Here is a 24,459-nt window from a genome sequence, read left to right as displayed (position 1 = left end):
TGATATAAATTCTCCAAGTCTTACAATTAAAATAATCTTTTTAACCCATAATGCAGTGCAGAAAAGTTTCAGGTTTTAATAAAATGCAGTCCCAATTTTTGAATCCCTCACACCTTTTTCATTTCCACAACAAATCATCTGAGTAAATCATAAAAATAATGATCCTAAAAACAGCTTACATTGATCTCTTGTACAGAGCACTGTACAATAAAAAGGAAGTTAGAAGCTAGATATATGGGTTAATTTTCATTGATTATTTAACAGCTCCTCTTAAAAATGTTTTCACTCACCCTAGATTACGAGAAAACAGCAAAGATAACAGAAATATTTTCTTAATACTTACAAGAGCTTATCAACTCAGCCAAATGTTTCAAGTGAATAATAAAAACAATGTTTACTTACTCGAATAGTGTTCTTCAAGGTTTCTGCCTCCTGTCTCAGACTATCTAATTCATTCATTTTTCTTTATAAATTAAGGTGCTAAAAACCTATAAAAGTGGAGAAAATACATTGAAAATAAAATTAATTTTTAGTTCAAGCTTATCTCCATTACTCACTCTAAGATTATGCAACAAAAAATTTTATCAAAATCATTAGTTTTGTAATAAACTACATAAAACAAACACAAGTGATCTAATAAATTAACCAATAATTTCATATGTGCTATTTTAAAACCACAATGCCACCAGATGGTACCATCACACATTTCACAACTAATCCACCTAATAGTCAAAATCTTTAAGTAGATTTAACATTTTTGCAGTTGACTCAATTTTACACATTTTTCTCACCTTCTTTGAATTATGTAATGTCATGATGTAAGTTACATAGTTAAGAATGCTTCATCACTAGCTATAGAAATGCTGCTAACCCTTTTATGACAGACTCATACTAATATGCACGAGTTAAATATATATACTATAACTTTTAATGCAGTAAATGTATTTCCATAAAATTTGGTAGACTTTCAGTAAAGATTACAAGTTTTTTTGTACACAGAAAATCAGATAATTGAATGAAGTATTTTTATTATACATTTGTTTGTGAAAATATAGTCTAATTCATTACCAGTCCAAGTGTAAAGTGATTTTCATATTATAACTAAAAAAACTATTGCTCGTCCCAAAAATCTCAAATGTTTGTTTTCAGTAAAACTATATTTATGTTATTTTCTCTACCCTAACTCTATGGGGTCTGTCAATGTGACCGGCCTCGTAACCACCATACAAAATTAGGAAATAAATTCAAATTATGCTTTTGTAATTCTAGAATAACTATATATTATAACATGAAAACACAAATGTTTAGTCTAAATAGCTTAAATCTCGTAACATTATACATTTATATATATATTATTTTTATTATATTGACCTTCCAGCCATGCCTAGCTAATAATACAGAAGTTACAATGATGTGGAGCACATGCGTTCAAGTCTGTTGGTTGATGTCATGGATTTCTTCTTTCTGTATTTGGAGGTGTTTGATGTAGAGGTGGTCTTTTGTTCTTTTATGTAGTGGGTCACTAGTCTTCTGGCTAGATCTTCTAGACATGGAGCTGTTTTGTGGTTGACGACAAAGTTGAGGCCTTTGTTTAGAAGTTGAAGTTCTGTGGTTTCACTTCTAGAGAACACACACACTAACTTTTTTTGAACACATAAATTCCATTCATCCCAACATCAAATTTACCATAGAACACGAAAACAATAAACAGTTATCTTTTCTTAATCTCACCATTATTAGATCTGACACACAGTTTAAAACCAAAATTCACCGTAAGAACACACACATCCCCTGGAATTCCACTCATGATATCACACAAAAAATCAAAAAACTCATAAACTCAGCCACAAGACTCTGTTCTAAACTCAGCCACAAGACTCTGTTCAATGGATTACATAAATGAAGAAATCAACCACATAAAGTATTCCTTCATTCACACCAACAAATTTCCACCAGCTATTTTTGAAAACTCTCCAACATTCCCCACAACAAAACTCAACTCACAAACAAAATTGATACTAACAAATCCAACAACAGAACATTACACTGCAGTTTACCTTTTGTCCCTGAAACCAGCTCAAGAATTATCCACACCTGGACAAAACCAGCCATTAAACATAATATCCCTGTCAACGTCAAATTCTCTCAAAAAACCTGGCCCTAAATTAAAATCCTTGCTAACAAAAATTATTTAGAATCACACAACACCAACATCATTTACAAAATAGCATGCAATAACTGCCCAGAATTCAACATTGGAGAAACAAGAAGAAAATTGGAAACCAGATTCACAGAACACAATAAAAAACTGTCCCATGTTTTCCACCATTGCAACTCAAAAACCATAGTATATCTATTAAAAACACAGTAATTTTAAACAAAGAACCAAAAATAAACAAATGAAAAATCAAGGAATCCACCTCAATTGAACAAAACAACCCTACTCTAAACCAACACCCTGGGATGCCAAGATATCTCTTATAAATCTTGCAACAGTATCCAGTCATGTGACCTCTTTGTTCCATACTGTGTGTATGTGTATATATATCTGTGCCAGTGTAAACTACTTGTACCTGATGATGACAAAATCTTTTCGAAATGTGGTACATTTGCTGTTATGTTAAACTTATATTAAAGTTTTTCTTTTATTACCCATTCAAGCCTCTCTAAGCATTATTCATAGTATTAAACTAAATATACAGCAGTGGTGCCTAAATGTTTTAAAAACACTATTTCCAAAAACACTTCCCAAAAATACAGATTAAATGGATAAATTGATTGGATAAACAGTTCTAGTTTGGCAGACATTTAAATTTTACTATGTGAAGCTGAAGCCTAATATTATTTTAGCCCAAAACAACACATTGGTCTATTTGTACTCAGTACATAAATTTCAGTGCTGCAAATTCATAAAACTTAATATTGACCCATGGAAAGAACTAGAAGGGTGTATAATAACAGTATTACAACCACCCTATATTTGTGTCATTGGTAATGGATATGGCAAATATACTGGGTTGAAATACTATTATTATTCACTATTCTAATTCATGAAAATCTCATGGGAATAGATAAAGAATGTAGTTTTCAAAAATATAATAAACCTAATATCTTATGATAAGTATAACTGTAACGTTATTATGTTTATCTGGTTTAAAGAACTCTACTATGTTTACACTCAATTTATGATGATTTTATGCAAGTTTGCCGAGTTACCCAAACAGCTGATTACATCTTTTTAATACAAATCCTGATTCACAACTTTAAACGACATTAGTGAGTGTAAACCAGATTGAATTGTACACACCAACAGTGCAAGTAAATCATCTATTTCAAAAATCCATTGTATGCTTCTTCACAAAATTCTAAGTTATTAACACAATAATTTTTTTTTAATCCTTTCTGTTTACTATCCAATTTTGATAATATTTCCTACACTACAAAACAAAATGAACGTAATATTGCATATGTAAAATATGTACAATCAGTATTTAAATGCATTTCTCAGAAATATAACACTTTTAAAATATTTACTTTCCAACAACAACAAAAAATCGTTACAATTTTTGAAGCAACTCGTATATTACTAGACTGCTAAGGTACCTACCCTTTTTATTGTATTAAATATAATAATGATATTATTTCTCAGTGGCACGTTACGTACTTGTACTGAGGTGCCCACCACAATCACGACTTAAGTCAAACGCGAACCAATACTGCACTAATTCATTAACCTTTAATCGTTTACACAATTTCGATTAGAGGCTCCGAGAGAGGGAAAAATGGGTGAAATAAACAAATATAAAATTTTAAGCTATAGCAGCATGATGTCTCCAAATCACCGAATTTTGTGCAAGTCCGTACTTTACTCTGTAGGGCCGAAATTCAACTTAACTCTTACGCAAAACGGCAGATGGCAATTGTGCTCGTGCACACGAACGGTAAGCCTCCAATCAAACTTCCCACTCACTGTAGTGGTATCACCCAAATCAATACGATAGGTTACAACCACCTGGAATGACAAATCGAACACTTCTCTCTTGGCGGTTCAGTAAAACAACACTAACCTTCATAAACACTGTGGTTACAGACTGACTGTGGAAAACAAGTTCACGAAATATAATAACACAATTAACAATCGGAAAAATCAATGTTTTGGAATTCGTTATAGTAAACTAGTAGCGTTTCCGAGTCCCCCCCCCAAAAAAAAACCTACCCCCTGTTTCCCCGTTCAAATTTAGATAAGTAAAAAGTACTTTGTGAATTTATGAAAAAAAAACAACTTTATGTTTGATTTTTGAAAATAAACTATGAATTTGTTTTTAATCAGGGCTCCCTTATGAACAATGCATTTTGTTTTTCTCTCACTGGCAAAGATAAATATGCCCTTATGGAGCATATGTACATTATCTTATACACTATGAGTATCCGTTCTGGTGCAAATGATAAGCCTAGCTCTATTCCCCCCCATCCCTCCTCAACTATTAAATTTTCAAACGTAAATATATATGTAATATTATGTTCAATTTGCTTTTACATATATCTTTATGAATGTGATAACGTACTGACACTGATGTATAAAATGTACCACAAACATAATGCAATATTGTACTTTATAATGTATCAAAAGAAAAAAAAATCCACATCTAGGTATAAAACCACCAAGAGAAAAAAAGTAGAATAAAATACATTCACTGACTTGACTTTAATCTCATTTTACACAATAAGTATTATAAAGTAAGCCTTACTGTTTTCACTCTGTCTATTTTATGTTAGACAGCATACTTATATTTTTTAGGCTAGGACTACTGTTTGCTATTTCACACACAACATTCTAATTCCGCATACATTTCTTTTGTGTGTGAGGTTAAATATATGATGTATTAGTAGATGTGTAATTAATAATCTATAAATAAATAAGCCTATCTATTATAATGCTATTAAAAAAAAATAATACAATTTCCAGGTTCAACCCATCTTCCACCTCATGAAAGAGCTCTATCAGATACCCTGACTTGACTTTAATCTCATTGTACACAATAAGTATAATTTAAGCTTTACTCTTTTCACTTAAGTCTATTTTGTGGCAGACCGTATAAGTTTATTTTATAGGCTAGGCTACTGTTTGCCTTTTCCCACACACCATTCTAATTCTGTATACATTTCTTTTGTGTGTAAGGTTATATATATATATATGCTGTATTAGTAGATGTATAGTTAACGATGTATAAGTAAATAAGCCTATAATGTTATATTCTAAATTAAATGTTAACTCAAACTTACAAAAAATATCATGTCTGCATAGAATTTATTGTTTAATGTATATGTTAGATAAAATTACCGATTCGGCTAGCAGACGATAGACGAGTATATCAATGAAAAATTGTCGTTTTGTGCACCTTCACGTGATGGAAGTGTGACCTGCGCATTGAACGCGGCGGATAAACAAGCAAGCAAGCAGAAAGAAATTATTTCTTTTACTTCTTAAGAATATAACTTACAGATACCAATTATATTTTAGAATTAGCGAAAAAAAGTTTAAACCAACATGTTTGCCCTAAATTATTTCACTACTGAGTGTCTAAACCTTGAACACTGCATTACAAAGAAAGGGACATTTGATTCTCGGTGACAAGCCTTTCACAGCATCTCCTGAAGAAAAAGTAAATATTTAAATCAACACACATTTTTCAGGAATTCATATATTACTCTCTCAAAGTTCTGCTTACGATAACTTATTTCAAAAGCCGATCATCTTGTTACAAAAAAAAAAAATTAAGCAAAGTATAGACTGTCTTTTCCAAGTCTTAAAGCTGTGTCTTCTCGTCCTAAAATATATAGTTACAAAAGGTTTTCAATGTTGCGAAAACACGTTTTTTGTGTGACTTCTATTCTGACTTGTTTTAGGCTAAACAACATTATGGTATTTGTAACGTAGCTATAGTATTGAAGGTTTGTAGCCTTATTATTATTGTGGTCAGTCAAGATTTTCAACTGAGTATCAGCTTAATGTGCATTTGTAAATAATAAAGTGTTAAAGACAGAATTATAATGTTAATTTTTTTTTATGAAAACACTCTTGTTTGTTTTTTAATTTCGCGCAAAGCTACACGAGGGCCATCGGCGCTAGCCATCCCTAATTTTACAGTGCAAGACTAGAGGGAAGGCAGCTAGTCATCACCAATTACTGCCAACTCTTGGGTTACTCTTTTATCAACGAATAGTGGAATTGACCGCAACTTATAACGCCCCCACAGCTGAAAGGGCGAGCATGTTTGTTGGGACGGGGATTCGACCCACGGCCCACAGATTGCGAGTCGAGTGCCCTAACTACAGCACTCGAATTTGTTTAATTTTGCTTATTCCAACTTCACCCATGAAGTTAAAGAGTCGACCTCTTTTTCTGAAAGTGCTAACTGTAGCTATCTGATTTCTTGAGTTGCAATATATCTACGTGTTTGTATCAAACTATTGCAAGCTAAATATTTTCAATGCTGTAATTTGTTTGTTAAACAGAGGGAGCTGCATTTTGTTGCCGATGTAATGATAACATTAACTTAAGGTCGCGAAGTTAATTTAGGTCTAGTAGTGAATAGAACTACTAGGAAACTAGGGTGCGACTTAAGTTTTTAGCATATTCGAAAGACGATTATATATATGAAATTCTTAAGTCTTAAGGGTGTGTAGAATGATTTTCAAAATATAATTAATCAGCCAGTGTCTTAGCTATCACTCTTAGTCTTACTTTGTACAGGTTGATTATTTGTATTATGTTGTGTAGTACAGTTAGCGAGACTGAAAACGTAAGCCTACAAGTACTAATGACGTAAATGGAGAAATAAATGAAAATTTTTTCGTTTAAGTGAACTGGACGTTGAATAATTTTCACCTGATAATGAAAAAAAAAACCCGCCAACCTGAGAACAATACTATTAATAAACAAAACGATATTCAATGTCCATATCTAAAACTAAAATAATTTGTAAGCAATGAACAAATATTCTCTCACAAAATCTCTACTTTTTATAGCTGAAAAAATATTTTTGGTTATGAAAAGTAGATATTTTATGAGAATATTTATTCATTGCTTAAAATTTTTTTAAAAAGTATATAGTTCTCCGAAAATTAAAACTTTAGCACAACAAGGGGATAGTAGTTTCTTTTATTGTTTTTTTTTCTTTAGTGAAGACACCAAAACATGCCCAATTTTCTGAAAAAACGACAACAAAAAACATGATACTGTTACTGTTTTTAAACAACGGCAGATAATTTTATTATGTGTCTCTAGGAATGCAAAATTCAAACATTTGAATATGCAATCAAGTTAGGTTTTTAGCAAAAGTATAAAAATGAGCAAGTGAAGAAATGTGCACTACACTGTTTCATCAAGGTAATCTTTCATCCCAAAATAAATACTGTATTGAACACCCAACCAAGTTTCACATTTAACACCCCATAACCTTATCACTGAAACAGCTGGAACATTTATATAACTAAACATAACAAGGTCACTGTATTCTGTTAATTAAAAATGCTTTAACAAAGCTAGAATAAAGTGTTCCAGATTTATATGTTGACATTTCTAAGTTTTGTTTGTCCAATATTTTTTTACAAATTATGAAATTCCAATACCCAATTCATGGAGAAATAATATAATTATAACAAAATGTTTCAGAAATGTTATTAAGGTTTTGTTTCAATTGTACATCACTTCCTACAAAAAACATGCAACATCAACCCTAACTTTTAAAGGTGCTACCAAATTGAGGACTACTACTAGCAATATTCTTCTTCTCTAAAATCAACTTTAATTGTGTCATAATTAAGTATGTAATGTATTATGTGTCATTAAATAAATAAATAAATATATATACATATATATCCTATTTATTTGTTAAACTGTGTCACATTTTCTAAATTTTTTGGAAATTAAAACTCATTTTAAATACATGAATACACCATAAACTTCTATTTTCTTGTAATATTATAATTTAATCTGAATTTATTCTTTGTTCTGTGTATGTTTCATAGAACAGGTTGAGAAAGCTGTTGATTTTGTGCAAGAATGTTGACAGCAGTGTCTTTCAATGATTATTCAGACAATATCAAGAGGTAACAGCCTCACCTATGTTTTAATAAGAATGAACAGTCACCCAGATAGTATTAGTCACTCTGGATAAATGCAACACTCCCTGAGAACTAAGGAACATTGGACTTAAACAGTCTGGAACAGGATCTTAAAGAATAAGCAGTTGAGAAAATCCAGTAAAAACAATAGTCTATTGTACCTTAAAGCTAGTACACACATTGTGTTTGTGTTTGGTGTTCTAACAAAGACTGAGTATTTCATTTTGTATCCAGTCTTGTTATTCCATTTAACATTGCAACTCAGAGATTTAGAATTACTTCATAATTGGTATCTTGATCAAACCTCTTGTTATTAAGTAGACCTATCACATTGTTCTTAAGTAAATTCCATTTTGCCTGGATATACTACACATGTAACAGTTTTTATCTTAACTAGTTTACAAAAGTTAAAAGATGCTTGATTTAGACAGAAACTAAATGTACCTAGACCATGAGCTTCTAGATTAACAAAGTCGACAGTACCCCACCCCTCACCTATACTAAATATCTTATAAAAAAAAAAGTTATGGTTTAAATCTCAAAACTAGCATTAGAAGGCAATAGGCCTAACTGATATGTTAATAATGAACAAATTAAGAGGAAAAAAACACATCTGCAGTTTACACAATTTTTACTTTATTATTACCTCCAATGATCAACCACTTGGGCACAGTATTTCTAACCATATTGCCAGCAAACCTGCACTATAGAAGTAGATAATGTGAGTACAGCCACCTGGTCCATGTACTAAAAGCTTTGGTAACCAATTAAACAAATCATTTCCTAATACTTAGCCTGGATATGCCATGCTGCTAACACAGGGATTGCAAAACCTCTAGTACTCGGAATCTTGTAATATAAGTTACTGAAATGTATGATAGCTTTAAACTATAATATCAAACTATTTCAGCTCTGAAGTAGCCAGGAAGGCAAATCTTGGTATATAACATGTATAATTTTGTATTATGAGTTAAAACTTGTTTATGTGCACATAAATATCAATTAGGGGAAAAAAAAACAATAAGGATGCATTATTGCAGCTATTCAAATCCCTTCTTCAATTTTAAGGTTCAGTGACAAATAAACAGCAATGTAAAACTTGTTTGAAGCAACATTTTTGTAATTATATCAAGAAACTAAATAAATTAACTATAATTATATATAAATAAAGTATGATAAAGCAAATAGTTTTTAACATCTTAATGAAATTTTATTAAAAAACAAAACATGCAAATCTAAATATTAAGAGAGAGAGAGAGAAACAATAAACAAACTTACATAAATCTATCAAAAGAAATAGTGAAGCTTAACATCTAACTCTTGTTAGGCCTAACTACTACATATAAAACTTTACTCAGGCAGGTGAGCAATACAGACTTTACAGGATTTAAAAAAAGGGTTGAGGAATATTTGGGAGATTAGAACTGGAGCGAAGAGGGTAGTTGGATCATCCTTGGTGAGTCAAAATTGTTCTTTAAGTGCTATACTGTCTAATTTAATGTAAAAAATATTTTCAACAGTCCCCATTGGCAAGAATTCCATTTCTATATCCTAAATGTTTTGCTTGTTACTTGTTCTATTACTGTTAACTCAGGATTGATTTTACAGTGGAGAAGTTATTAATGAAGACATAAATAGGGATGGTTTTCCTCACTGTTTATCTTAGGTACTTTTTAATTAAAAATAAACATCAAACAAACCTCTTAGCATGTCATTGTGGTACTTGTTTAATTTCATTCTGGGTTTTAACATGTTTCATACAGTTTGTAAACAACCTTGAAAAACATTAGCACAAATTTTGATATACTGTTAACACTGCATTTTATAGCAAAATTTTATCTTTTTAAGGTAAAAGAACACAACAATTATTATGGAAGAAAAATATTAATGTTGTGGAGATAGAGAAGGATTTGTGTGATGACTGATGAAAGTGTCAAATTTGGCTATATATTTGGAATTGGTAAAAAAGTGTAAATAGGTGCTGTTATCTATTCAGAGAGCACAAGCATCACTTTTTATAAAACTTTGGTAAGGTCCCATTTGGAATACTGTGTTTACTTTAAAATGTTCAAAGACAAGACACTAAAATGATTCCTGGTTTGAAACATTTAAAGAAGCCTCAAAGATTTGAACTATTTTCTTTGGAGCAAAGAAGAATTAAAAGTGATCTGATTGAGATGTTTAATATCATTAGGAGCTTGGATAAACTGCCCAATGAACAGATAAAGATGGAAATAATATCCTGAACATTAGAGAAAATATGTATAAACCATGCAGTGTTCTGCTGAGGATGCACTCTTAGGCCATTGGTGAAAAAAATATATAGATGATGTGCTGAATTTCCCCTAAATGGGTCTTGTGGCATGTTCCAATTTTGTCTGTATCCCTATCAACATTCTTCGAGTGCCACAAGAATAGCCAGTTCACTAATATGTAGGCATGGTTACCAATGTAAGATTGTTTTTCATTGGCTATGTTTTTTGCTGGACCAATAGATATGATTGTTTCGTGTAGTAACATCTCTGAAACAAATTGTCTGATTGAAGTGATGTTAAGTGAAAAGAAAGAACAATTCTCAGCTTTTCTGACCCATCAGCTCAAAAGAAAAGCAAATTGGGAGATGAGACACGAGTACTCGGAATCCCGGGCCTGCCCCTGCAAATCCAAAAACCTCATTAGAAAGGTCTCCAAAGTCTGGGTGCAATTTTGAAGTTCATTGGCTGAGAGATTTTAAATGGATAGATTATGATACAGATAAAAGAATCATGACATGCAAAATTTGTATTAAGCACAAGAAGCAAAATTCAATGATTGAAGCCAACATGAACTTTAGAACTAGTACACTAATGCATCATCCCTACAGCAATTACCATGAGGCTGCAGTACTGGCCAAGTCTACGATTCCTGAATTTCAAAAAGTTGTACAACATTTCACCTCAGAAAAAAATAATAGTATTTTAGTTGCACTTAAAGGTGTGTTCTGATTAGCAAAAGAGGATATTGCAATTACCAAATATGAGAGTTTGATGAAGTGACATGAGGAACTCTGTTGTCCACATGTATTAGGCCTTAAAATGAAAATAAAAAGTAACATACTGTTCAGACAACTCTGCATGTGAAATACTTGAGTCAATTGCTAGTGCTGTTCATAAAGAACTTAATAATAAACTGTTGAGATCCCCATATATGAGCATTTTATGTGATGAGAGCACCAAGATTGGAATTAAGAAGTTCGTTGTGTGCAGTAGGATTTTGGACCCAAAGTCATTCAGGCCCTCAAGTAACTTTTTGTGCAACTTAGAGGTTCACAGTACAACAGGTAAAGCTATTTATGAAGAACTTTCATGCGTTATGAAAACAAAGCAGCTTTCTCCCTCCAAAGTAATGGGGCTTGGTACTGATGGATCCAAAGTTACAGGTGAAGGTGTCACTGGGTGCATGCTTAGATAATACCCAATGGTTTTGAACTACCACTGTAAAACTGCTTTAATTATGATAAAATGTAGTGAAGTAGAGCATAATACCTACCTCCATCTGCTACAAAATGATCATCTGATTGCTGGTGAAAAAGGAAAACTTCACATTTAAAGGAAACCACATTGTGCAAGGTAAATAAAATATTGAGTAACATAGAGAAATTTGATCAAAGATTTCCAAACGATGACAGTAATATCATGTATGCTTCTGGTGTGCTTGAACTGATACCAATATCATTCTGTTCTTATAAGGACCTTCAGACATGGGATAATGAGCAGCTTCAATCATTAATCTGTCAATATGGAAAGTCTAAAGTGTCCAAACCTGCCAAAGATCAGACCACTGATAGCATTGTGACAGTAGAACCAATCATTGATGCTAAAGCCACAAGGCAAGAACTGTCTTTGGTAAAACCTTTAGTAGCTAAGAGCTGGCTGCCAAAGAGACAATATGAGTAAATGTAACCAGTATCACAAAGAGTAGTTTCCTAGTTTGCTTATTTTAGCATCACTGGCTTTAACTGCTCCCATTCATACTGCTGACTGTGAATGTGGATTTAGTGCACAGAATCAAGTTAAGATAGTAGCTAGAAATAGATTGTCATCTGAGAAAGTGGATAACTTTTTAATGATCAAACTATAAGATGGGCCAACTGAACAGTTTGATTTCAGTGCTGTGTTAAAATCACTGGAGAAATACTAAACAGAGGAAGATATTTGCTTCGAAGTGTACATGATGTGATTCATAATCGTGATTACTGTTTCATGATTTTGATGAGTTGCAGTATTTAACAGTTTTAATAGTGTTTATCTATCAACATAGCTGCAAATTGACTGTTCAGTCTTATGTTTAACATTTTGTGATAATCTGTCATCAAGACTTTTAAGAGTATCATGATCAGGTTTGAGTGACAGTGAGGGGAAGACACTCATATTACCAGGTAAATAAAACACTCCAAGTATTAATTAATGATATTAAATTGTTAAATGTAAAGTTTATGGATGACTTAACAATATGATAGAGGGATTGACTCCACTTTTTCCAGCCAAAAGGGTCACTGTCCCAATTGTCTAAATCCTTAGCAGAATACTAGCCATGGAAGCCCCGGTTCAAGCTGGTCAGTATTCACTAGGTAACATTTTTTAGTTGTTAATTTATAGAATGGTTTTCAGATGATGTGAAATGTGCCGGTAATTTGAAATCCTTTAATTTTGTGGGTGTAAAGTGTTATATTTAAGTTACACCTGTTCCTTTATTAGGAGTTCTTCATGGACCAAGTGGCCTTATATTACATAGTCTTTTCTCAAACTTGTCTAACAAACACCAGACCATCAGGTCTGATCATTATAGTTGCCTGATTAATGATCTTTAATGGTGACAACTATTATTTTTTTTTTATATAGATGTTATATGTAAATTGTGTTGAGTTAGGATACAAATTACAAGTACTATAAAATGGCATGCCCAAACTTGCACTCGATACTGATAAACATTATGCAAGCAACAGGTTAGTGAAAAAGCAGCTATTATGTGGAATGATTTAATACCTAGGCTTGGTCAAGTACCATGTTTAACAGTTCAAGATTGTCTTGTATAAATGACACCACACGTGAGAAACATAGGTAGGTCTAGTTTTACTGGCTGAAAATTGCTCTTCAATTCTGACCACGCATCATTTAATACCAAAGTTAAAGAGTAGCCACAACCAGTTGAGAAGTTGCTAAGGGCAATGAACTTAGCATGAGTGTTGTCTTTCATTATCAAAAGGGCTCCAATGTACAGTAAAAACCTATTACAAACAAACACACTTTGCTGGAAGCAGAAAAACTACCAGCCTCACATAACATCATGTTGATACAAAGCATTTTGCCTGTACACAAGATTTACAAATGTGTTTTTCTCTACATCCATGTTTCCATTGGACAAAATTACCAAACATAAAATTATACACACACAACAATCATTGTCAACTAAATATCTTTGCCTTGTCTCTTTTCATACACTATCTGCTAACAGTCAGATGAGTATTGTCAAGACCAGCTACAGACTAGACAAACTGTGAACAGGCCACCTTAATCAGTGAATAGTTAACCTGTGTATAATTCTGATAATGTATATGACTATAGTCAACTGAGTATTGCCAAGACCAGCTACAGACTAGACAAAACTGTGAACAGGTCAACTAAAATCAGTGAGTGAGAAGCCTATGTTCAATTTTGATCATGTATTGTCTGTCACTACAATCTGAAGACACATGCCATATTTAGTTACCAATGTAAGGGTTCTAAAAATAGTCACCAAATAGATCCCTATTGGCTACTGGAAAAAAAAATCAGTTGAGTACAAATACTGTATTCATAAACAAATAATGTGTTCCACATGTGTTAAAATTAAAGTAAAAAAATTGAATATCTGAAACATCTAACAATCTGTAAGCAGGGTGCCCTTTTATGCAAGGTCTTAGTCTGACTAGCTGTGCATGAAAATGACTAGATTAGTAACAAATATCTAGCTCTAACTAGTAATGGCAGTTCACAACTCTACATGAACAGGTAACTAACAGAATCAAGTTGGCCTTCACTGATGATTGATGATGTTATGATTACTGAAGATATTCTGCTTGCAGTTTCATTGTATTATGAAACAAGTATTTACATTTAAAATAAAATTCTGTAGCAAATCAAGTATGGTATTTATTGTCTCTCCGTATATAGGCTCAGTCATTTTTTAACCAACATGTAACTATGAAACTATATGTAACTTTACCAAAGTAAGTGTATTTTCATGAAATCTGCAAAGCTCTTAGTAAACATTACAAGTCTGTTGTACACAAAAAATCAGATTTCTTAATAAAGTACTTCTATGAAAGATTTGTCTGAGAATGTATCAAGCCTTTACTAAGTCACTATGAGTGCAAGGTGATTTTCATATTAAGAATGAAGATAAGTTTTATCTTACAGTTTCATATTTAATTTGCGTAACTGCTAAAATATCATGAATAAATAACAAAAGTTTTTTCAGTAAAACTGTATTTTCTCTAACCTAACACTAACTATATCAGCTTCATTCAATTTGACCCATTGTATAACAAAAAATATGAAATAAACATAAATTACCCTTTTTCCTTGACTGCATGCTGTAACAGACAATTACACACTATTTATTTTTAGAACTAAAGCTAGCAGGCTTATGTAGTTTTATTCCATTATAGTTGCACTTAGACTCTCTTAACACATAACAGCTATTTATTACATGTAAAAGTTTTGCTTAAACAAATGATCCAGTTCCAGCACATGCTCATCGAATGACACAACCACGCTTGTGTTGAACACATACTACACAAGTACTTTGTTCATTTAAGTTTCCTTGTCTAACATAACAAGTTTCTCATTTTTACAAGTTAGTTACTTTTCTAACAATAAATAAAAAATATTTAAAAAACAAAAATAAATTTACTACTTACATCTGAAACCTTGTCATTCTTAAACATTTGTACTTGTACAATAGAATTCTACATCAAACATTAAACCTAATTATTTGTAACAATAGCATGATCTCACAAATAAAAAAAAATTCCAATATGCAATTTAGAATATAAAATATTACCACTAATATAAAATAGAATGTCTTAAAGCACAAACAATTTATGTGGCTTTCTAACTAAGCTACAACTTGGTTAAGCAATTCACATACCCAGTCAAGCTGAGGTCCAATGCTGGGACAAAGAAAAAAAATGCCAATATCTTCAATACCAGTTATTCCAATGACTACTAGTCTTTTTCCATTCAGTAAAGTGGAATATTCTCTTTCTATTGATTGGAAATAATCCAGTAGTAAATGTTCATAGAGAAGTACTAACATTTTTGAAAGACAGTGTGTCCTAGGAAGGGTGTGGAAGGTGGGTTTCACTTTCTGGTTCATTTTTCCAATAAAGCAAGAAGTTTATGGGTCATAACTTTACACCTTAACTTACATATAAATGTGTAATCCCTTGAAAACGTAAGAAATATATTGGTGGAAAACAAATCTAAGGTGGACAGTTCAGAGCAAACAAGTGCCACATGATGTTAGGATGCAAAAATTGAGAATTTATTTAAATATTTTCTTTTAAAATTACAGAATGAAAATCTATATATCAAAATTTGAATTATAAACTATGTTTTGATACCAAGTTTAATGATATACATTGATAATAAAATCTAATTAAATTTTGAATATAATTCTGCAAATAAAGTTGTGATATGCACATTTTAACCCACCCATGCTTGGAGAGTTAACAAAACAATTTACTTTTAACTTCTTAACTGCAAACGACTGACACTCGTCACTCATTTTTATATAATCTTACATGATACTAAAAGAAATAAAATAGAAGACTTTATAGCATTAGTCTGAATAGAGGATTTCAATGCAATGAGAATAACTGAAACATAGTTATATGTAGACAATTTTGTTGACAAATTTCTCTGAAATAGTGGATTTATTCATATGTTATTTAAAAGGGGGATAAAATACTAAAGTGGGTAGGGGCTTTATATGTAAAATGTGAATTACATTCTGTTTAAGTTAAAGCTAACAGCAGAAAGGTTAAATCTGTCTGGGTTTCTCTTAGCACATATAAGATGAAGAGTTGAATCTATCTTGGTTCTCTTAGTGCATATAAGATATAAAGGGTTAAATCTATCTGGGTTCTCTTAGTGCATATAAGATATGAAGGGTGAATCTATCTAGGTTCTCTTAGCACATATAAGATATGAAGGGGTGAATCTATCTGGGTTCTCTTAGTGCATATAAGATATGAAGGGGTGAATCTATCTGGGTTCTCTTAGTGCATATAAGATATGAAGGGGTGAATCTATCTGGGTTCTCTTAGTGCATATAATAGAGGAAGGCATTAGGTTGGAACTAGTTACAGATCATCAGCAAAACTGATGGAATTAATGAGAGACTCAGTAATGAGATAAAGAATCAAGCTATAGGTGAGGTCATTATGGGGGATTTTAATTTCAGTCATATAAATTGGGAAATGTTAAAAGTCAAATCATGAGAGAGAAAGGTTTTTTAGAAACTTTTTCAGGATGTTTTTATTGGTCAGGGATCCTACTAAGAACAATGGTATCATAATTTTATTGTTAACTTATAGAAATGGTTGCTAGGGTGGAGAGTGGGTAACATAGGAGGTCAAACCCTTTCAATTGATGTATTTGACCATGCCCAAGGTTTCATAGATTAATTTATTATAATCCTGTCTTAAAGAATTTCAAGAGCCACGGCTATTGAGGATTACCTCTTGTTACTAAAAAGATTTAAGCAATATTCCTCTTCCTAACAGTTGCTGAACAAAATTTAAAAACATAATCACATTAATTTTGAATTTGTAAAGAGAAAAACTAGGAATTTTGAAAAATGATAAAGTTTCTGGGCCATATAATATTTTTCACAAGGAAGGTTAAGGAATGGATATGTGAGCCATTTGCTAATATTTTTCCTGAGTGATTGAACAGTGGGAAGGTGCCAGACAACTGGAAGTTAGCTAATGTTATTCCTCTTTTCAAGGAAGGTGATAAGAACTGTTCCAGTAATTATAAGCCTATTAGTGTTACATCTGTGGTAGTAAAAGTTTTTGAAAGTCTAATAAAAGACATTTTGCAAAGTCATTTAACCAAGTTTAAAATTTTGTTGGATAATCAGCACAGTTTTACTAAGGGAAAATCATGCTTAACTTATCTTTTGACATTCTTTGAAGAAGTCACTGCTCATGTAGATGATGGTACAAATGTGGATTTAGTGCATCTGGTTTTCAAAAAGTAATTGACAGGTGTCACATAAAAAGACTTGTTTAAAATTATTTTCATAAGTGTGGGGGATAGGTTGGCTCACTGCATAGAAGAGTGCCTAGATGGAAGAAAGCAGAGCTGTTATAAATGAGTTCAGTGAAACTGGATTAATGTTACAAGTGGGGTACCTCAGGGGTCAGTTTTAGGACTTTTGTTTTTATTTATACTAATGACATGGTTAAGAAATGGTCAAGAAATTACTTAAATTTGCTGGCTGTGTTGAGGATGAAGCAACTTTACAGAAGTATTTGGATTATTTGGTGAGTTGGGCAAATAAACTGCAGATGGTTTTTTAACTATAATAAATACAAGGTCATGCATATGGGATATCATAATTTGAAATGCACGTAAAATATTGATTGGAATAATCTTAACAGTGTTATGGAAGAAAAAAAAATCTTGGTGTGATGGTATATCAGCCTCTTAAGCCATCCAAGCAATGTGGTGTTGCTAGCAGCAGGACAAATGGGATTTTGAGTTGCATCTATAGCAATACTGAATACAAATCTAAAGAGGTTATAACTTCATTGTATGTGGCACTTGAAAAAAGAAGAGTTAGTATGGATTTTAAGATTATTAACCCTCTCACAATGGGTAGGTCAAAGTGCATGTCACATCCTTTTACAGAGTTACATTCAAGGTTTAATTAAACTATTTACTATCAATGTTTACAAATAAACATGGCATCAAAAGTTAGTTAATAAATCAAATTTTTATATTATCATGAATCACAATCAAAACGCTAACAGAACATTTGGGGAAAAAACCACCTTAAAAAGCAGACTTATCCTTGAAAAAGCACTCAAAATCTTCCTTTCCAATAGTTAAGACCACCCAAACAGTGATAATAAGCAAAATAAGTGATTTCACAAAATCAAAATTTGTCCATTTGTTCATGATATTATTATTATTCATATTAATATTTTACTAGCCTACATAAAAATCAACTGGGTATTTTGCACTAAAAACATAGTCAGATATACTATATGGAATGCTGGGAATGTCCATAATGACCTATTTAAAAGTTGATTATTTTTCATTGAAAGTTGATTTACTTGGTTATAAATACATAACAGATGTGATGTTATTCTGAGCAGCTGCATTTGTACTCAATACATGTTATGTGCATTTACACAAAACTCCTGTCACAAAGCCACCTATCTGGCTCGGTAAATAATTATTATATAAAGATGCAAAGCGATGTCTCAGACATACTTGTTTTATTTGAAAGGCTGCTTTTCTATTGGTAAAATTTTATATGTGGTTAGTGGAGATAGTGTCTTATTCTACGCATATATTTGCACACTGCCGTGCATTAAAAATGCTAACATACAAGATAATTGAAGACTGAAAATTTAAAATCTACAATTAGGGACTGCAAAAAAAGTAATCAAACAAGGCTACAGATCTACTTCTGACAGTTTGCTCAAGCTACAAATCCCTATTATGACTGCACTATAAAATTATTGCAAGTGGTATCTACTGTAGTGTGGGATCACAAAGGAATTTTGTGAGAACTAAGAGAATAGTTTTAAACTTCATACAATTTCCTTAATTCTGTTGTGCTGCAAAATCACTTTTTGCCATAAAAAAAAGCTGGTGTTTTCCTAGCACATGCATTAGTTTCAAACTACAACATGTATATTTTCTAGCACATTATTTAAAAATTGCAACATGAAAGGTTCCCAATTTTACTGTTGCATATCATTACTTGAGTTGCTATTGTTCATCGTTACTTGAGTTTGCTGTCTCTACATGGATTTCCATGACTATATTTCAGCAGTGGACGAATACCATAGTAGATTTCCCTACACAGACGACGACTGTGATTCTTTCTACTGTTTCTTATACTTTGCTTAAATCGTGAGTTCATATTCGGAATTTATTACCACTGCATATAGCACTACTTCACATAGCTATTGCTATTTTTAAATTGTTGATGTTAAGGTAGCGGTTGTAAATGTTGTCAATAATTGACGACTTACACTAATTGTGTCACTGTCATCTATTTTGCATGCATTTTTGTGTCCCCTTATTCCAGGCCTTGATAAATATTTTCAGATCTAGGAGCCAGATGTGCCTAGCCTAACTTCACAACTGTTTGTACTGGAAATGGGGGGTTACGTATATATTTATTTACTTTCACAGCAACAAGTGCATGCTAACAACGATCACATGATATCAACAACCACTTTATAGTATTGCCAGAACTAACTGCCTTTGGTTCCGCCTGAGTGTAAACACGCTCACTAATTGGTTAAATTGAGAGAAAAAAGAAAAACAAACTGGCATGAAATTAGTAACGTGCTGTACAACCATAGCATTTCATTCATGAAAAACATGAAGAAGTGGTGAATCTGCCATTAAAATCCCAGAAACAAAGTTTGATACTCTAAGAATGCAAAAATAGTTCCGGACTTTCAAAGAGTCCAGAACAGTTCTAGATTCAAGTTATTTTTAGCATAGCCCCACACACTAATAAAATAGAAGAAAATACAGGGCAACACCATGAAATTTTTAGTCGCCATGGTGACCTGGTGCCTGGGATTAGTCAAGGCCTGCTTTATTCTAACAAACATTTGTGTACAGCAGACTGTTGAAGAACATACATGTGTCGTGTAGACCTCACAAGATAAACATGTATCCGCATCTGTCTACATTGCATTAACTTTGTTTCTATACTTTTCTAATGATCCCTATTCTTCTTTTTTAAATTAACAATTTTTACTAATCTTCTTAATGTTTTAAGTTCTTAATTTTATAAGGAAATATTTAAAAGATCCTCATTCTTCCCAAGTATGAGAATCATAACATTTGTTCTCTAGGTCTTTCCCCTTTTCAAATTGTAGTTACCACCACTCTCTAAAGTATGGAATTTAACAAAAATTATTTATTATAATACAGATATTACTATGGCAAAGTCTAATTTTCATAGCCTTAAATCTTATTTTTTTTTATGGAGTCCTAACCTACAAAATCAGACCTACCTGTCATATCCTTCCTTTCACAAATTGCCACTAATTCTCTCTGACATTTAATACTATATCATTTATAACCAATAGAAAAACAAAGTTTTAATCTATTGAATGATGTATAATGGTACATTGTCTTCAATACAGAGTATTGTCAATTTCATCTTCAGTTTGAAAGTTTATCTTATGGTGTTCAGATCAAGCAGCTATGGGAATTAATTTAAACCCTTCTTTGTCTTAGAAAGCCAGTTTAATTATAATAGTTATAGAACATTGGTTACTTTGTGCATGTTATTATTCTAAGATTTTAGGTGCATTATTTATGTAAAGTTATTTAGCATACTAGTATGATCATTATGAAAAATGTAGGTTTAATTTCATCAACAACCAACGGCAAAAAAAAACAAGATGTCAAAAGTAAGAACTGTATTTTGTGTTTTTCCTATTAGTTTTTTTTTAGCTGTTATAAAAGTAACTAAAATGTAAAATTTAGAAAGTTATTAGGTTAGATTACATTATATTAGGTAAGTTATAGAAAAAATTTTCTAAAAATTCCTCATGAGATATGCTTGCGAGCAATTCATGAATTGAACTCTTTTTAATATGATAATGCGAGATATGCATTTGCCGAGTGATTTACAACTTGCGTAGTGGGATTACTAGTTAGACACAGTTCAAAGGTCAATAAAAATTAAATTAAGCATAAACAGATGTATACTGTTAAAAGCTTTAAGCTACTTAGGATAAAATTGTAGTTTTCAGTTTAAATCTGCAGTCATTCTAGAAAGAAAAAAAAAGGGTAATTTAGATTCATTTTGTATTTTTTATATTGGTTATAAAGTCAGTCAAGTTGACCAAGTCCATGTAGAATTAGGGTAGGAGAAATAACAGATAAAATAGAGTTTTACTGAAAAAAAATTTTCTTTATATATTTAGGATGTTTTATAGATTATTCAAATTAAATTGGAAACTTTTTAGATGAAGAAAAGTACTTTTAATTTTAACCTGAAAATTACTTTGCACTTGGAGTAATCAAAATACGGACTCCATATATTCACAAATTCTGATTTTGTGTGTACAAGAAGCTTGTAATGTTAACTAAAAGCTTGCTAAATTTCATGAAGATATGTATAACAAATTAAAATTTATATTATTGAAACTTAGGTTACTTTGTGGGTACAAGGTCAGTCACATCTACATACTCCATATGAAAAGAGTTAAGGAAATTGAGAGTGTTCACACATCTTTTTTCATAATTAATAGTGAGAATGGAAGGACAAGGGCACACAAATATAAATTTTGGCAGGGTAGAGTCATCTTCATTTGAGACTGTTTTATTTTCAAACAGGGTGATTTGGAATAGGTTGCCTACAGCTATGATGGATGCAATAAACTTAAAGAAGTTTAAGAGAAGGCTTGATATATATTTGAATGATAAAGGCTGGCTTTGGGTGTTTTATTTCTATTTTAAAGTTTAGTTTAATGGGTGGAACAGATTAGATGTACCCACAGGTCCCTTGATATTCTTAAATCAAAGTTATTTCCAGGTATAATATGCTAAAACAATCCCAAAAAATAAGGTTTATAGAGTCATGTCATTTGCTGCCATTGAAGTGAAGTGATAGCACTTGTATGGGCAAGATTTAAGCAAATTCTAAAGAGCTCTGCCCACCTGTTCATTTCATTGAAAACCTAACATGCCCTCTACATAAATAAACAGTACATGAAACTTACCAAGATGAAGCAAGCCAATCAACTATATAGTAGTGGGAAATGTTTAAAATACTAAGCCGAGATAAAAAAAAGAGGAAAAAAGTCATAAAATCAGGTACAGCAGAGCAAACACCCGAAAATTTACAATTTTTTCTTTATAATTACGAAGAGAAAAAAAACAAACATTTAATTAAGGTTCACACAGGAAGCCTAAAAAAAAACCTTAACACTTAACACCTATTTGACTGCTTGTATCAACCCAACCACAAACAACACAATTTGTAATTTCAAATTCGATGACGAGAAATCCACTTTGAGACTAATAATGCTTGGAGACGGCTTGAATGGGTAATGAAAAAAAAAACTTTAATATAAGTTTAACATAACAGCAAATGTACAACATTTTGACAAGGTTTTGTCATCATCAGGTACAAGTAGTTTACACTGACACAGATATATATATGTATACACACAGTATGAAACAAAGAGGTCACATGACCGGATATTGTTGCATGACTTAGAAGAGATATCTATTAACAACAGTTGTAGTTTATATATTCATTCCAAAAACTTTGGTAATCTAACATTTAAAGCATGTTCACACTTTACAATATTTCAACATTCTACCTTTATACCTCAGTAGGACAGTTCAATCTGTAGAAAGTGCTAGAGTTTAGGGCTTTCACTTTTATTTATTATTAGTTTTTTTTAATACGACTTATCTAAGATTTAAAAATACCCAAGGATAAACTAGATGTGAAACATGTTTTCTGCCTTCATACACTTATATTTAAATTCCAAAAAGCCACTTGGCCCAAATAGATTATCTGATCTATAAAACACATCTCTTCAGCTACAATGGTTTTACCCTACAAGCATGGGTTTGTCATTTTACATGAGCTTGAAATCATGACAACTTACATACTAGAACTCTGAATTTACCAAGTTATCTTCACATGTTCTTAGTACACACTACAAGTCTGTTTTACATAAAAAAAATCAGAATTTTTTATGAAATATTTATTGTAAAAAGTTTTCTTTTAATTTACAAAACCTTTACTGAGTTAATCTGAGTGCAAGGTGATTTTTATACTAAGAATGAGAATACCTTTTCATTCATTTGCTAAGCCTCTAGAATCTCCTAACTAAAGACAAAAAGTTTTTAAGGTAAAATTTATATTTTAAATGTTATATTCTCTAAATGAACTACAGCTAAGTCATCATTGTATAATGATAGGAAATTCTAAAAACTATGAAATCAAATGAACAATCTATTTTTTCTTCTAATTGAATGAATTATTTGTAACCATATCTTCAATTTCTTTATTTTCAAATTTCAACTGTTTACCTTTTCAGATATATTTTAGTCTAATAGTTTTACTGCCTGGCTTGTATGACTTAAATTACATCAAATTAACAGATTTACATACACATATATGCATCTTTGGACTCATGCACTCCTAGTTACCTAAGCCAAATTTTCTGTTTATTCTAAGCCTTTGTTGACACAGAAGTTAATCTAACTCTCAAATATGCATTATAAAACACAAGTAATACATAAATCACTAAAATAATGTCTAAAAACAACAGTAACTTAATTGATTTTATAACTAAGCCATTTAAAAGAAAGGTTAAATGGTGTAAGCATCAACTCACACCTAATGAAATCCTCTACTAATCTAACATCAATCAATTGAAAAAAAAAAACATTGAAGGATTTGAGATTTAAATCAAGTCCTTTCTACTGGTTATAACCATGTAAGAGCACGTGATTTTGAAAACTGCCTTGAAAGTTGGGCAGCACTTCTACTACATATTGAGAAATTTCTAATTACATGGAGAAGTTAGCACATTGAACCTCTACATTTGACCTTGGAATTGTTTATAGATTGTGTCAGACATCTATAATATTGAAGTTATACAAACTAGAAGAGAATTCAGATTGTAGACGCATCACGACACACGGAAATGAAGACTAAACATTTTTTGGAATATTTTATTTTGTAATTAATATATTAAAACTTGGATAATATAAAAATTTGAATTATAAGCTAAACACTAATGCTAATTTTACTGACATACGTTGAAACTAAAGTTGTTTAAATTTTGAATACAACTCCATGAAACATTTCGATATGTGCAAAAGAGGCAAGGGTTAACTGGGATAGATTAGAGGCCAAAAAGTATCATAGTGGTGTAAATAGGAAATTACAGCAAATTTTTCTAAATACTTTGTAATAAGTTTCAAAATCTTAATGTTGTGAGGGGTATTCTGTTGAATATAATAATCATTCTAATAATGGCTGGAGATGGGTTGAATGGGTAATGAAGCA

The 24,459-nt window shown here is 31.6% G+C and overlaps 1 protein-coding gene across 3 annotated transcripts in view; it reads right to left on the bottom strand.

Moving 5' to 3' along the window:
• The window catches only part of LOC106469868 (guanine nucleotide-binding protein G(I)/G(S)/G(T) subunit beta-1), a 73,389-nt gene that overhangs the window by 43,886 nt on the left and 5,044 nt on the right, over nt 1–24,459 (bottom strand). Inside the window, exons 1-2 of one of the 3 annotated variants that reach the window (XM_022398439.1) lie at nt 3,608–3,906; nt 403–488 (exon numbers count right to left, since the gene is read on the bottom strand). In XM_022398439.1, coding sequence (XP_022254147.1) covers nt 403–459 — 57 coding nt within the window. In that variant the 5' untranslated portion in view covers nt 460–488; nt 3,608–3,906. Of the gene's footprint in view, nt 1–402; nt 489–1,371; nt 1,390–3,607; nt 3,907–24,459 lie in introns of those variants that run through there. The other 2 variants (XM_022398440.1, XM_022398438.1) reach the window with 2 other exon arrangements.

The sequence above is a fragment of the Limulus polyphemus genome, unplaced genomic scaffold (genome assembly GCF_000517525.1).
Source record: "Limulus polyphemus unplaced genomic scaffold, Limulus_polyphemus-2.1.2 Scaffold3694, whole genome shotgun sequence".
Lineage (NCBI taxonomy): Eukaryota > Metazoa > Arthropoda > Merostomata > Xiphosura > Limulidae > Limulus > Limulus polyphemus.
The sequence above is the reverse complement of the archived record's forward strand: the minus strand, read 5'-3'. Positions and strand labels throughout refer to the sequence as shown.